Source organism: Pempheris klunzingeri, chromosome 20 (genome assembly GCF_042242105.1).
Source record: "Pempheris klunzingeri isolate RE-2024b chromosome 20, fPemKlu1.hap1, whole genome shotgun sequence".
NCBI classification, from domain to species: Eukaryota; Metazoa; Chordata; class Actinopteri; order Acropomatiformes; family Pempheridae; genus Pempheris; species Pempheris klunzingeri.
Genome location: NC_092031.1, coordinates 22,245,759 through 22,262,137, shown reverse-complemented (window position 1 = coordinate 22,262,137; position 16,379 = coordinate 22,245,759). Strand labels below are relative to the sequence as shown.

The 16,379-nt window shown below is 43.0% G+C and overlaps 1 protein-coding gene across 1 annotated transcript in view; it reads left to right on the top strand.

The window, feature by feature from the left end:
• Positions 1–16,379, top strand: part of dnah9 (dynein, axonemal, heavy chain 9) — a 119,089-nt gene that overhangs the window by 89,535 nt on the left and 13,175 nt on the right. Inside the window, exons 67-73 of the mRNA XM_070851240.1 lie at positions 59–181; positions 2,983–3,176; positions 4,475–4,623; positions 6,836–6,963; positions 11,728–11,955; positions 14,032–14,223; positions 14,378–14,569. Coding sequence (XP_070707341.1) covers positions 59–181; positions 2,983–3,176; positions 4,475–4,623; positions 6,836–6,963; positions 11,728–11,955; positions 14,032–14,223; positions 14,378–14,569 — 1,206 coding nt within the window. The remainder of the gene's footprint in view (positions 1–58; positions 182–2,982; positions 3,177–4,474; positions 4,624–6,835; positions 6,964–11,727; positions 11,956–14,031; positions 14,224–14,377; positions 14,570–16,379) is intronic.

The window sequence follows — 16,379 nt, the reverse complement described above, 5'->3', positions numbered from 1 at the left end:
TGCAGTTTGTGCTGAAAATACAACATTTCGAAGTCTTTCCTGTTTGTTGTGTCCCCAGATCCTGCTGATGAATAACGAAATAAACCCTGCAGAACTGGACTTCCTTCTGAGATACCCTGTCCAACCAGGTGTAACATCACCAGTGGATTTCCTCTCCAGTCGCTCATGGGGAGGGATCAAGGTACAGAAAGAGACAGAGATGGATGTATTCTTACCGCTACGGAAATGTAATGACAATGTAGATGAACAAAATTCTTGTTGTGAAATGCAAAGGGGTGCAAACAGACCAAATGTATTTTCAGGGCGTGGTGTGGTAATTGCCACTGTGGTCGGTGCTGCTGAAACAATTAGTCAGTTAAGTGAAGTCAGTCGAGAGGAAATTAAACTTCAAAGCATTTATAATTGATTAATCTTTTTATAGTCATATATCAAGGAAAAATGAATGTGATGTGAAAATAAATGTGAATTTGCTGTTTTCCTCAGTTTTAGATATTTGACATTGACTATCTTTAGGTTTTCTTCTTTAGGTATTTCGAGATGTAACCTTGAGCTTTTGGAAGTTATGATATTTTTTACTATTCAACAATCTTTTGAAGAGTAAATCATAAAAAATAAGAGACAGATTAATTGATAATGAAGATTATCATTACTTGCAGCCCTAGCTTGCATGTTATCTTGTTGTTGTTACCACAGTAACCCGACGTGTGCGCTCCTTTGTGGAGAAGTTTATACTCTGGGCTCATATGAAATTGAATTATGGCTTTCTGCATTTTGCTCTGTCCATCCCCTCAAAGGTCAGCACTCTCCACTTTTCAGTTAGTCAGTGGTCTAGTCCTGCGTCAAAGGTTTATTTTTCCAACAAAGCTCTGCACAGACCTATTTCACTGAGTAAGCGCGAGTTAGAATCTCTGATTACTGCTCTATTGAAATGAATTAATTTGGCTTTGAGTTAAGTGATCCTGTAAGCGAGTTCAGGCAATTTAAGTTCATCCCAGCTTTCACCTGTAGACTCTGCCTTCTCTGAGAAGAAGGTAGTATTATCACTCCCCTCTCTGCTTGGTGCTAAGCTTGGTCCTTCCTTTGGGGGAGTGACAAGGTTAGAACCAAGACATGAAATATTAATGCTGCACGTATTCTACATTCACATAATAGTCCTTGCAAAAAACTTTCTTGCAAAGATCTGTACAAAACTGTAATATAAGTTTGTCATACCATCCCAAAATAGTTTGCTCTTTCATAAAGAAAGAACTCTCATCTTGAGATGTATTAAAAAGATGCATGAAGAGTGTTAAATTGTACATCAGCTCTATCTTTAGAATCCCATCCTGAGAGCCCTTCAATGCTGAAATCTCGATTAAAAAGTCTCCGCTAGTAAAAGATTTAATTGACTCCTATGTCTTTGGAAACCAAGTTTTCCTCCAGCCTGTCATGTATGAGAGGCATGACTGAAATCCACAATTTCCCTCAAGTTATTTTAGCACTTTAGCTGCTTTACGCTGTGCTTGGAGTTGCCTCCTATGATGCAATTTGTGCAGCCCAGTCTCCCGGCAACAACTTTGCAAGAGGAAGTGAAAACATACTTAAAGAGTTGGCAGCGTAATTGATGTCTGTTTTTTTTTTTTTTTCTATTTCAACCAAACCTCCACTCTGACAGCGTGGGGGCCCGGCACAGCTCCGCAAACCTTATGCGTTTTAACAGTGAAAGGGCACAGGAACAAACTCTGCATACCCAACAGACGTCTGGCAATGCAGCCCTGTGGACATCAAGCAGCAGAGGTTCCCTCCCTTGTCAGATCAGTTTAGCTGCAAACTAAACCCTAACGGCAGCATGTGTTTTTTTTTTAGCTTCTCATGCTCATGAATTTTTCAATCTGTACCACCTAGAATATTAATTTAACCTAAACCCCTGTGAGTGTATCGAGACGGCCTTTCCCTAACTGCACTCGAACCGCCGTGGATGTTTAAGGCCCTGCTAATCAAATTCGGTCACTTGATTTTCTTATCGCAGTTGGAAACATAATCAGTCGGAATACTTTAAAGGAGGATAGGATCCTCTCATTGCTTGGCCCTTTTGATGATATTAGCTGAGCAGAAATCCCTTGAGACACAGTGTATTTTCCCCCCAGTGGGGCTGAGAGGTGGCCAACCACCTGTGGTAATTAAACAAACTGAGTCGAAGCGACGGACTGTGCGCTGAGCACTTCACCCCACACTTTCCTTTCCATCTCATGCCCAGTGGTGAGCTATTGTGGAAAAGCGGATTTTATGGATTCACATGGCTATTTTTCCCATGACACCGTGTCTGTGTGTGCTGTGGGGACGTTCTTCAGGACCCTCTTCATTGTTTATACAGTACAAGAGACTGTGTGTGTGTGTGTGTGTGTGTGTGTGTGTGTGTGTGTGTGTGTGTGTGTGTGTGTGTGTGTGTGTGTGTGTGTGTGTGTGTGTGTGTGTGTGTGTGTGTGTGTGTGTGTGTGTGTGTGTGTGTGTGTGTGTGTGTGTGTGTGTGTGTGTGTGTGTGTGTGTGTGTGTGTGTGTGTGTGTGTGTATACTTGTCAGGGAGTGTACCTGCTGGAGGCTGCACTGTGTGACACCGCTGTTCTCCGTAGATGAGATAAGGTGTCTGTCAGCTGGGGCATCACAATGAAGCCCCCACTGGTTCTGCAACGGAGGCATATTCAGCCCAGCCCAACCCCCTTCCCGTTATGAAAGGGATCGTGTTTGCTCAGCATTTCCGTTTGAATAAATATTATTTATATAGGCGTGAGGAAAGATAAGCACTTCTTTCTGTTTTTTTGTCTCTTTTTTTTTTTCCCTCTTGCAAACAAAGTTAGTCCTTTTTGCTGTGTATTGTGAAATGATTCTGAAGTGGTCAAAAACTTAAATGTGCATCACTGATCACAGAGTAGCAGCAAAAAAAATATATATACAGTATACACCAATTTTGCTGTATGGATGATTTTTTCTCTCTCCAATCCCCAGTCCCTGTGCTCCATGGAAGAGTTCAGGAACCTGGACAGAGACATTGAGGGCTCGGCCAAACGCTGGAAGAAGTTTGTGGAGTCAGAGTGTCCAGAAAAAGAGAAATTCCCACAGGAATGGAAGAACAAAACATCTCTCCAGAGGCTGTGCATGATGAGAGCCCTGAGGCCTGACCGCATGACATACGCCGTCCGGTAAGAGGTGGAATCATAGCTTGCCCTTTGCTCTGTGATCTGTGAAGGATCTTACTGACCTATGCCGTTTGGTGAAAGGGCAAAGGTGTAACGTCTTAACCTTTGGCTTATACTTTCAGTTGAGAGGGCACCTGTCCTCACTGCTGCCATGTTTGTCTGGTGCTGAGAAGTAGCAGCAATTACACAGGTCCGCAGGTGCAATCAAGGCCGTATGCAAAAGCCTTCAGCCTCCGTCAAGGAGCATCATTGTATCAAACTTGGACCTCATTTCTACGTGGTATTAACATGCAATCTCTCCTTATCATGTCTGGATATTTAAACACAACAAAGAGACAAAATAAAGTCACACCTGGAGCTACCCAGATTGTTTTATTTCATATTCAGGTTGCTGGAGATTAAACATTAAAGCTGCACTAATCAGTGTTTTTATAGCAGCACATGACAAAATGAGTGTATTGGGTATTAATGATGAACCCACAGAGAATAATCAGCAGACTCCCCTCAGTTCAGTGTTCAGCAGTGCTAATATAAGTCAAGCCCATAAAGTGGCATCACTGTGGGGGATCTTCTCAGGGGCCGCTACAACATGCAAGAATATAGCCACTTATGGGGCAAGCAGCAGCGCTTACCAAACCTCTTCGCTCGCTCTAACCGTGCACAGAATGTTTACCTAGTTAGCAGGGCTGCGATTCCTTGGACCGTCTGTCTCCTTCTGTGACCTTCTTCTTCGCACTCCCTCAAGAGTACTTCACATCACTGTTCTTGACCAGCCACACACTATTTACTGACCATCAGTGCATAGAAAATGTGCATCCTGGTATCTGTATACGGTGCAGGGCAGAACTGAGAGTGAAATGCTTGTTAATACCAGGTGTAAATAAAAGGTAATGTGATCACATGCCATCATTTAGCTAATGTATTACAATACAGATCACATGTTAATAGCAGGCATTTTTTCCAGATTGTTTTTCTGTTGTTTATTGTTTTTTATGTGAGCTTTGCATCCTCAAACATTCTGCCAGCCACCATTTAACATGCAGACAATATAAATGCTATGTCTATTTAAGAGTGAACAGTTCGGTTGGAACAATTGTCAGAAAATCATAATGTTTTAAAGGTTGATTGGTTTAATCCAAAGGTGAAAACACAGTCGTGACCAGAATTCCAATTGTTTCCATAATCAGCTGTCTATGTAAGGCACTTTACTATAAAAGTTTCCCACTCCTCAAGTTATTCAGCTTGTCGGTCAAAGATAATAAAAAAAGTGTTGAGGAAACTGAGTCAAATTCTCCCTGCAGAGACTTTGTAGAGGAGAAACTGGGGAGCAAGTACGTGATTGGCAGATCGCTGGACTTCGCCGTCTCCTTTGAAGAGTCAAGTCCAGCTACGCCCATGTTCTTCATCCTCTCTCCTGGAGTTGACCCTTTGAAGGATGTGGAGAAACATGGTAATGCTTTCACTTGTTTTATCTCTAATAAGCCATAAAGTTCAGCCTCTGAGCGTGTTCTGGACTTTTATCAGAGCATGCATATGGCCAGTTTATCTGTCATTTCTTTGTCATGGGAACATGCAGGATTTTCGTGGCGCAGTCTATTGAAGTCAAGTGCAGGCATACCTGCATGCATGATTTCCACTTTGATTCCTACTGCATAGGATTATCTGTCAGAACAGCAGTCATCCCAACACATCTGCTATGTGTCTGCTGTGATATCAGCCATCACCGCCAATGCACAACAGGCTCTGGGTAGATTGAAGGGATTATACTAAAGGTCACGAATATATGAGACGACACCACTGGCGTATTAGGGGCAGCAGAAAGTAAATGTCATTGGCTTTAGAGTTACTTTACATTCCTGTATGAATAATGCGGATAGCAACAGGGCGCGCCTTTTTGATTTTTGACCACAAATATGCCAAAAGTCAAAGCTTTTGTACTGACCTGGAACGGGGCGCCATCACAGCCTGACACTTTTGAATCGGCTGCCAACTAATTCAGTCTGTGGGTATTTGAAGTCAGTTCTATGAAATATTCAGATTGCAGGGATTGTATCAGTTTACTGGAACAAAGAGATTTCCACTGTGTCTCTATAATAGAATCGGCACACATTTTCAAATTTCAGTATAATTGCATTCAAGTAATCATCATCATTATGACCGATTTACTGTTGCTGTCTTCCTTGGATTTCTGTTTCTGCTTAAAAGTCTCTCTTAAACAAATGAATTCGTGCCATAGATGCATTTCAACATGACTGCTACACAGTAGCCCAGTATCTGTGAGTTCTTTAGATGCCTCATTTTACAAAGGCTCGGATCACAGACAGCAGCAGGTGGTTAAATCAGCCATGGAGCTGCTGCAGACATAGCTTTGGTCCAATGTAAAATCCACCATCTTCTCTTTATATGATAAGAGGGGAGCACTCCTACTGGATCTGCCTCTCAGGGGTGTGATTATTGATTACCAACACCCCCACTTTGAGCGTAGTCAGTGACATCAAAGGTAAAAATAACCAATGGTTGCTGCTGTAGAGAGAGCATGGTGGTGATGAGTAGCGGGAGCCACATTACAGTGAACCACAAAGAGGTGTTTTTCCATTATAGCTGTGACTATTGGGTTTCTCATTGGTATTAGGCTTCAATTAGATTTTCATTAGATAGATGGTGTGATTTTGTATGCTCTGCAGGGGACTTAATATCCTTGAGACAAAACCTCACTATCTGTCTAGTTTCAGGTTTTAATGAAACAGACAAAAATAATTGTATTTTTCTAGCTAAATCCCAGTGGACACACACTATGTCCTTAAACACGTAAGGTGACTTTTTGTCACTTTTGCTTATTTAACGTGTAAGATGGGACAGTCATTGCCACTGTCAGCCCCATTTGTTCAGTAAAATTGCAGTAAATAGCTTGTTTTCATAACACAATGATAATATGGTGGTGTGACTATCTGTTTTCACATCAGCGGTAACTTCAGGATGTTGATGGTCCCATGGAACTTCTGTTTATGGAAAAAATAGCTCAGCAATCTGTGACGCACACATTGTATGTGTATGTGGCGAGGCCAGAAATCTTTAGATCCAGTCAGGGAAACTTATGATTCAGTATGCTGAAGGATTCTGTGTTAAACATTGGTTTGCAATGCTTTTTAGCTGTCAGATGTTTAGCTCAGCACAGAGACTGGACATAGGTGGAAACAGGTAGCGCAGTTGCACCAAACAACTCCAAAGCTGTTATGTTAATACTTAGTGTGTGTGTTTAACACAGGTAGAAACAGAAAACACTAAGCAAGAAGTTAGCTCACGTCCTGGTGCCACGCTGCATCGAAAAAGTCCTGTTCTCATTATTAGGCTGTCGCTCTGTGCACTTTTCAAACCCAAGTGACTCTTTTGTGCATTGGTGGCATGTTTCCTGGCAAACAAAATGTAAATGAGACAGCTTTAAAGTTAGTAGTAGTTTTATTTACTTATCTTATGTTTTAATTCGAGGCTGGCTCTTTTCCACTACTTCTGTTTGTCTCGTTGTGGTACGCTTGGCTAAATGTCTCAATGGATACAATAAGCAAATTTTCCGAAATGTCAGGCCACTGTTTGAGGCCTATGTGTTCAGCAATGGGTTTGTTAGAAGGGCATTTTGTAGTTTTTACTCGTGTGCTTTCTTTCAGGCAAGAAGCTGGGTTACACATTTGACAACAAGAACTTCCACAATGTTTCCCTGGGTCAGGGTCAGGAGATTATAGCTGAACAAGCCCTCGAACTGGCAGCTAAGGACGGCCATTGGGTTATATTACAGGTACAGTACAAGTATCCACACGACGTACACACACAAACAATAAAACTCCCTGTGGTATTGTACTATGCACATTAAATACTGCTGTGTGTTTTATTTTATTTTCTTCACCACATAAATTCACCACTCACAGGCTGCCCACATGCCACTTACCACATACATGTGTTTTCAGGAGAGCATTTCCACAGTCATATTGGGTAGATCCAATTATAGTTAGGGGTAGTTGCAGACTAAAATGAAATGTATAAAAAGACACTTCAGTATGATTGTTTAAACATCCTATCTCTCACTGAATTGTCTTTTCTGGTAAACCCCATCCACCTCAATCAGGCAGACGCAAAACAAACACATAAATAAAACACATTTTGAAAAATGAATGCAGGGTTCATTTTCTTTCAAGGATTTTCTATTCAGGAGCGTTTTTAGGTGGCATTTCCTTTATCTGTGCATGTTGCGAATGAGGTGTATTATCACATTGTTTTTCATTACACACTCAATGGGATGTTTGGTTTCCTCCCAGGTTCGTCTTCATGGAAAAGTGAATTTAATTTTCTGCGGAAATTTCCTAACTGAACGGTCCGCGGCATTATACAGTACAATATCTACAGTCGCAGTGTCTGTTCTCCTCTTATCTGGAGGCCGAGGCCGGCGTTTGCATTTTAAGTGGAAACCTTGGTGGAATTCTAATGGGAAGTATCGACAGATATGAACCACGGGCTGGGCACGGCGGGACACCCTTTTCCTTTAATATACACAGCTGGGAGAAATTCAACAAAAAAAAAGAAAAAAAAACTAAGACGCCATGACTCTGCTGCAGACCCAGGATAGCAAAGACAAGCAGTTGTTTAATTACCTTTGCATAAGAATCCCGATCGATAGGCTTAAAAAGGCCTTGTCCCCCTGGCAACAAACCTCCCACTCGCTTTATCATCAGCTGTCTGTTTGTCTGCCCGCTGAGAGCCACCCCTGTAGCACTGAGGAAAACGGAGGGGAGGGGAGGTATCATATTCTCGTCTCTCTCCTGTGTTTATCAACAGTATCTTCTCCTGATATAACGCTCCATCTTCTCTCTTCTATTCTGCTTCCCACCCTCTCATTCCGCCACGTAACTTTCATACTTTAGACTTATCATTTTCTCACACCACATCTACCCTCACATCAATCCTCACGTCCTCCCACCTTTCCGGCAAAACCGCTATCTCTCCCTCCCCTCCTCGCTTTCTCATTTCAGCTATCCCCCCCCCCACACACACACACACACACACACACACACACACACACACACACCACCACCCGTGTCTCACAGTCCACCTTTACACTCCCGCTGCCAGGCCCGGCTCCATCAGCGGAGGGCCAGGTCAATGGCAGGTTCCCCTTCACTGACGGGTAATTATACTGCAGAACAGCAGCTCCTGCTCAGATGGGCCTGAGAGACAGATGCAGAAACTTTGAAAGCAGCCCACTGGGAGGGAGGAGGGGGGCAGATGGAAAGGCAATCAATCGGGCAGATTGGAGTTGAATATCCCACATTGGCCAGGCAGTGGGAATCAAGTGGCCTAAACTCGCCATCCTCTTTGCACATTTACTGCTAAAGCCACCCCATTTGCAGCTGGTGGCAGAAAGAAGTGCAGATATGAGAGAGAGACGGGGGGGGGGGGGAGACAATCTGGCAAAAAATGCTCTCCCACAATGTCCGCTCTGCACTAGACTTTGTAAGGAAGAGCAAGATAGCTGTGGTAGTCTGTGGAAACATAAGTGATTCATGCATTCCTCTTTTTTGAAATCTTACATTGAGAGTTGGACAAGATTCATTTTAACTATTGATGAAGAGATGACCAGTTGTTAACCTACAAAGATGGCTACACAGAGAATATCAATACTGTGGCCCTGTGTAAAGGCTCGGTGTGTAACGCTGGAGCAAGAGCAGCTTGATTCTGAAAGTATCCAACCAAAGAATCCCACTCGTTCCCTTCAGACGTCCTGCCAAAGCCACTCCCCTAAAACACATGAACGCACGCTGCCCGGCTGCTGCTGGAAGACGAGTCCACAATAGCGATGAGTGTGCTTCATGCTGCACTTTCTCTACTATTGTTGTGCAGCTTGCTCACTAGCTGTAGCAATAAGTCTGCCTTAGCCATGTGCAACAACTTCTTGGGCACAAATATAACAAAAATGCTTTCAAAATAAGTTACGTACTTCGCCTTTCAGAAATGAGTGTGAAGTGATTGTGGAATGGTAGGAGCCACTGATTCCAGGGGTGTTTCTCCCCAACGTTAATTCCAGTCTTAAAGTTTTCTTCTATTGATAATCTTTAATGTTCGTCAACACAAAAGCACAGAGATTCAACTAGCTGATGTAATAATAGAGTCATATTGAGTTCTTCTAGAATGAGCATGGTAAGATGTGTAGCTGATGGCCACACAGCTGGCAAATGAGTCAATAATTTTGCATAAACGACACATCTATACTAATCAGTTCATGCAAACGTGACTGCTCTGCTAAGCTAAGCTTCAGTTATGATAGCTGTATCAATTTCGCTGATGTTTTCACAGAATCCATTCTCTTCTGTCCATCAGTTCGCTATAGTGGACGGCTCTTGTACAGTGCAGACGAGCCTCACCCACCATCGCTTCGGCGATCAGGCACAAAGCGGAGCTGTAAGCAAATTAAAAATATCGAGAATTCGAGGATGAATTGCTGATTGTATTTTCAGATCTACAAAGAGTGTAATCTTAGCAGCACACGTAACGTCGTTTTAAGATCGGTGATTGGATAGTTCTTATCGAAATGCACCGCTGTTGTACTTAGCCTTTCTATTTACGTTTTCATTGTACTGCACACACTAGTTCCTTTTGACTTCCATTAAAGATATCGTCTAAGATAGTTGCTCATCTTTTGTACTGATGGTTCACCTTCGAGAGTTTCCTTTCCATTCAAGCCACGAAAGAGCTCCAAATGCCTTTTGGCTCTATTTTCTTTAGTTATTTTCTTTGTAAGTCTCATATCTAATTCCCGTATTGATTGCCTTCGATAGATTTATATGTATTGCAGAGAGCTAGCAGATCTTTGAGAATAAAGACCTCAAAACCTGCAGCACTCATACTGTATCCTGCATATTTGTCGATTTATCTGCACCATTTTTAAATTTAGACTCGGCAGTCTGTCATGCTGTCAGTGCCCGCAGTGTGTCGGCAGTCCTGTTTGTCCCTCGGTCCTGTTTAGCTGTTTTTCCTACGTCAGTCTGGAGTCTGACTGCTTCTCCACTGCAGGGCCGCCTCCTCTGCGCCGGAGCCCAGCTGTGCAGCTGTCCTCGGCGCTGCGTCTTGAAGAATGCGGCTTCGCATGTGTGAAACAGAGAGATTGTGTGCGCGCACCTGCGTGTGTCTATATTTGCTCGCGTACCAGCCGGCTCGTGTGAGCGAGACAGACAGTTCGATGTGCCATTGTGCTTTCCCTCAGGTTGCGTTTGATAGCAATGCATCACAGACCTTGCCAGTGGTGACTTCTAATGGGTTTTAGATTCAACTTTTATATTATTATGTAAATAGGTGACTCTTTGATGTAGTATCAGCGCAGTCATCACAGGGGCTGGAAGGCCCTTATCAAGAAGATGTTGAGGGAACAAAAAATGTTGCACCTGAAAGTTAATTAAAAAGCCATAAAATAGTGGCTGCTCCTCTGTCTTGTTTGTTTGTCTGTCGGCCTACTGGTCTGTCTGTCCCTCTCTCCCTTTCTCTCTCTCTGTCCCCCCCCCCTCTTCTCCCCCTGCAGCCAGAGGATGAATGGTTTCATTACAGTGACAAGTTCTGAGGCAGTCTCTCACTTCTTCTGTTGGCTCCCTTTATTGCCAAACTATTTACATGCCAAGAGGAAGGGTTGTACTCTGGCTCGATGAAAAAGCGCTTGAATTTAGACTTTTAATTTGTACACCATTCATTATTCTCTCAGGCATCAAGAGGCAAACTTAACTTATTCCCTTCTCAGCTTCAAGCTCCTGCTGGACTTCTCTCTTAAGAATTGAAAACTTTTCTCTCCCCTTATTTTTCAACGATTCCCCCAGAAATTGACGCTCCGCTCCCTGTCATGTCACGTCATTTGGAAAGAGGGCTAACTTCAGCCAGCATGAGAAAGATTAAATATGGGAAGCAAAGGGAAATGAGAAAGCAAAGAGGCTTATGAATTAATGACTGGAGTTATTAGTGCTGTAATTAGATTTAGGGAATGGGCAGTGCTGCATGGTGAGATGGTTGGGGGGGCTTATCATTCATAGGATATCCTGTAAGTGTCAGGACAGTTGAGATGGAAAATTGAGCTCATCCATGCTTGTGTGATAGTACAAGTCAGCTTCGCTGCCCGTGCTGCACTGAGAGATGAATATGCAGAAAAGTCCGACTGAAGTTACGCTAGAGAACGGTTGCTTAATGTCAGCAACCTGGAAATGTGTTTCAAGTGCTATGTACCATTTAATTTGGTGCCACATCAAAGTCACAGTGAAGAGAGGAGAATCTGCAACATTTTAATTGCTCCTTTTTGCTAGTTGTCATTACAAACATAAATTATACAGCCAATTCCAGCATCAAGTACCTTATTAAGCTATTATGTGTTATCCATTAAAGCCCAGACTTTCACAAATATCCATAAGAAAACAGTCTCTGGGTGCAGATTAGGCTATCTACACCCAGATTCATTTTGCCTAACAACTTGTCGCCAACCAATAACAAGCAATGTTCCTTCTGAACTCTGTACTTGCTGTCCCTGTCCCTGTAGAATATCCACTTGGTGGCTCGCTGGTTGGGTACTTTAGAGAAACTTCTGGAGCAGCATGCAGAGGCAAGCCACGAGAACTTCAGGGTGTTTGTCAGTGCCGAGCCGTCCTCCAGCCCAGAGGGCCACATCATCCCGCAGGGAATCCTAGAGAACTCCATCAAGATCACCAATGAACCACCTACTGGCATGCACGCCAACCTGCACAAGGCCCTGGACAACTTCAACCAGGTATAACACCCAGAGTTTGCATCACAGCTTAAATGTAAATGTAACTTTAACATGCTGCCTACATAGTCAATGCATCATTGACCAGAACATTCAAATTATACATTATATTAAATGTATTTTTTATTTTAAAGGTCCAATTAAATCATATCATTACTTCATTAACATGAAGATTTCCTGTCATAGTTGTCAAAGGCAAGAAAGATGATTTGATTTAATAAAACATTCTAGTTGAAAAATCTGTGATCATTTTATTATGTTGGCTTTTTAGTTACACCCACTGGTGAAGCATAAGGTCACCACTGAAGATACACTGATGACACGCCCTCCTCCTTCTGAAGGACTCATTTCCATGTTTGCCACAAGTAGCAGTCGAGACAGCACATGCCAATTTTCACTCCAGATTTCTCATCAAGTTGCCACTTTGCAGAAATATAGGAGCTAGCAGATGGGAAGAGTCACCTTTCACTCGCCCCCAGAATTGCCTCTGACCCTTGGAGGATAGATGTGAATGCAGCAACAGTTTGGTGGCAACATTGTGCAGGGAGACAATTGTATTACACAAGCACGGAAATCACAGTGTGCTACTTTTTGTGTCTTGTTATTGGACAGCATCCAGACAATATCATGCTCCGTGGACATTCCACAGCCCCTAGAGTTAGAATGGATCCACGCGCTGCAGTCGGCCTCTCCCACCATTTTCTCCCTATCAGTTCTCCCCTCTATCTAAGCTTCACCATTAACTCAGTGCTTTGCTGCCGATGGATCTGCCTCTGCACCGTTACCTGGGCACTCTGCTTCCCCCCCCACTCCATTTCCGCGATCCTCAGTTTGCCGATGCCTATCTGCCTAATAAGTGCAACATGCCTGTGAGCCCTGCTATAGGCAGAGCCACGGGGAGGTCCACTGAGCTAAGAATAGGGGAATATTCCAGTCATGTGTACTCAGTGAAAGCTAATCAATGTTAGGCTAACTCTCTGTAATAGCCCACCCGCATTTCTAAAGCCAGCGCTAAGCCAGAGAAATGACAGTTTCTTTCCTCTTGACCTTTTCACAGAGAGATGTGTACAGCTCCATTGCCTATTTCCATTCCCAGAAGCATGTAAGATGGAGTCTAGGTGGGCTAAAGTTAACGTTTTGCAAAATGGCTTAGGTTTTTTCTGAGGTACTGAGATACATGTTATAGTACTGTTGTGAAATAAGCTGCTGTGGATTTGCACTTCCCTTTTTGCTGAAACTGATCAATTCAGTTTATCTTTCAAGTTTTCCAACTATTCAGACTCATCCATACACTGATGTTAATCTCGAGCTTTCCTTGTATGTATACTTCATTTCCATGGTCATGCACATGCACGTGCACATTTCTTGCGTAGTGCATGCAGGTGTGTGTTTGTGTGTCATTCTCCCTGCGATCTTACTGCATGTCGTTTCTCTCCAGTCCACAGGTCATGAATAGGGAGGCTATGCATCTCTTTCAGCTGTGTTGAGCAGAGGAGTACCATGCAGAATATTAACTAAATCTCCGTTAGGGTGTGTGCATGTGTGTGTGTGTGGTAGTCAGAACTCACTGCTCTGTGTGTATGCGTGTGCATAGTAGTAGTCAGCTCCCCAGGGCACTGCAGCAGGGGATGTGAAAAGGCCTTCACCGCAGCACTCACCATGACACATGCTGGAATAAAGAGAATTTAGCCTTCCTATTTCCATAGGGGTTATTGGCATGCTTATTTAACTGTCTCTCCCCCCTGAGATTACAATGCCATTTACGTCCAGTTTTTTATTTGCCTGTCTAGAATAATGAGCCCAGGAGACTGTTGGAGGCTGAATACGCCTGACAAGTTGTGACAATTAAAAGGGAAGCTCATCGTCGGGTTTATTGCTATCTAGTCATCTCATTGTCTGTCTGTTAGTGTGCCGCAGCGCTGGGGACTTGACAAAGTAAAACAGATCACAGGGCTGCCTGCCACAACATTTTACCTGTAACACGCCAAGGTGGCTCTGGTAATGCAGCTATACAGTTCATGAGCTGTGTCCTTTAAATGTGTCAGTCTTTACTTTTTTTTTTTTTAATCTGTTTTCCAGGACACCCTGGAAATGTGTGCTCGGGAGAATGAGTTTAAGAGCATCTTGTTCGCTCTGTGCTACTTCCATGCTGTGGTGGCAGAGAGGAGGAAGTTTGGTCCTCAGGGCTGGAACAGATCGTACCCCTTTAACACTGGAGACCTCACCATTTCAATCAACGTCCTCTACAACTACCTGGAGGCCAATCCTAAGGTGGGTGTGTTTCTGTTTTTCTTTTACTCCTGTCCAAAGGACTATAAAGACCGCCGCTTGTAATCTTAATTGGAAATCTGAGCACATATGACCTCACTAAACATCACAGGCCGCCATCTAGCAAACCAACATCCCCTCTGTCTCTAATGCACAGGTGCCGTTTGATGACCTACGCTACTTGTTCGGTGAGATCATGTACGGGGGTCACATCACCGACGACTGGGACCGCCGTCTGTGTCGCACATACCTGGAGGAGTTTATCAAGCCCGAGATGATGGAGGGAGAGCTGTACCTAGCGCCTGGCTTCCCCTTGCCTGGAAACATGGACTACAACAGCTACCACCAGGTGAATCAGACAAGACTGTGACGCATATCACGCCTTCCCTAACCTTTGTGATGCATGAAAATACATTCCAGCAACAAAAAGGAAAGAACATCAAAGAAAAATAGAATAGAAGGGTGAGTTCAGGCAGTGAATACAATGTAACCCATAGCTACAATACTGTGCAGATTACAACTAATATTAAGATTACCGCAGTGGCACTTTAGGAGTTTTCTTGGGGCCACAAGGGGTAACCAAGGCACTTTTATACGGCCTCCAGCAAATTAATGGTGGTTTAATATTGCCCGAATTGAATCACTATAATTAAAAGGTTTTTTCACCATCACAATTCCCCATGTACTGTGTGGAGTTCAACAATTTAATACTAAATCAATAACAACAAAACTCTTCCCATATGGGTCCCTGCGACATAACAGATTGTAGTTTGAGTTATATAAATATTTCTCTGAGGCGGAGCTGCTCTGTGGGTGGAAAGAGTTTGCCAGTAAGGCTGACTGGCAAACTTGAATGTTAGCAAACTGAGATTAAGAAGTCATCAAACAGGGAAAGTTGAAAGGCATGAAAGTCAAAATAAGTAGAGCTAGATGAGTCATGGACACACAAAGTATTTATACACATGCACAACAAAATGGTGAGGAAAACTAATTTAGCAGCTATGTAGTTCTGACTAAAGCTAAGGTGGGTGATCCTATCTCAGCATGCCTTGGGATAAATGATAAATAACACCAGTCTATTGCAGAGCTATCATTTATGGAGATAAATGCAGTGAATTCAAGCATTCAAAGCTGCACTAATTATTTCCTAACCGTTTGACCATTTTTGTATTAACTATGTGTTAAACTAGTGTAAATGTTCTTTACTCAAGATTCAGTTTCTAGCCTTTTCTGGAACGTTCAACCCCCTTTCAGAGTTTATGACACCTGAGCGGTCTCCATGCCAAATTAACAACCTCCCTTCACTGACGAAGACCATGATATATACTGAAGATCTCCTGAAAAAGTTTGTAAGAGGACCGAGGACCTTGACTTAATTTTATTTAGTCACATTACTGCTTCATTTCCATGGTCAAGAGTTACATTTACAGCTCAATGCCAATAGTGTGGTTAAGGTTACGGTTTGGGACAGACAGTGGTTACAGTTAATAAGAAGGCTTTCATAAACCTTATCTGGGATGAGAAAGGTGTATACTTTTGGTTATCCATCACTCCAACCCCCCCACTTTTACTTCCAAGCATTCAAAACCGCCTATTTCATGAAGATGTACACATGAATTCAGCTTTGCCACTCTCTGGTGTGACTGGACCGAGTTAAACATATAAAATACTTCAGTAAATATACAGCATACATCAGCTTTATCGCCTGTGTGATCTCACCATTTATACTGTCCCGACAGTCCTGACAGGTTGCTGCTTCACCTCAGCGGCCTCTCCTTGTCTGTAGTATATCATTTATCATTTAACACAAACCTTGATTGACAGGTCAGAAATGAGGTAGGTTTTTTTTTTTTGTAAGCTGCTGCAGTGCACTGTATAGGATGAGATATTATTTATCACTCTCATTAATGAATGAATAAGTAAAGCCAAGCATATTGTGGTCACTTCGGTTTGGAATTTAAAGTGGTTGTATTTCTTTAAAGCTTCACTCTCTGACGGCAGGAATCTGCCTCCCTGGAGTCCCTTAAGAAAAACTAACAGCTGCCAAAATTTATATGAATTACAGTGATTCAGAAAATGTGTTCTTGCAGACAGTCAAGATTTCACCCCTGCGGTCCCCGGGGAGGCAGAGGGAGCGGAAAGCACGACTTGTATTTAAT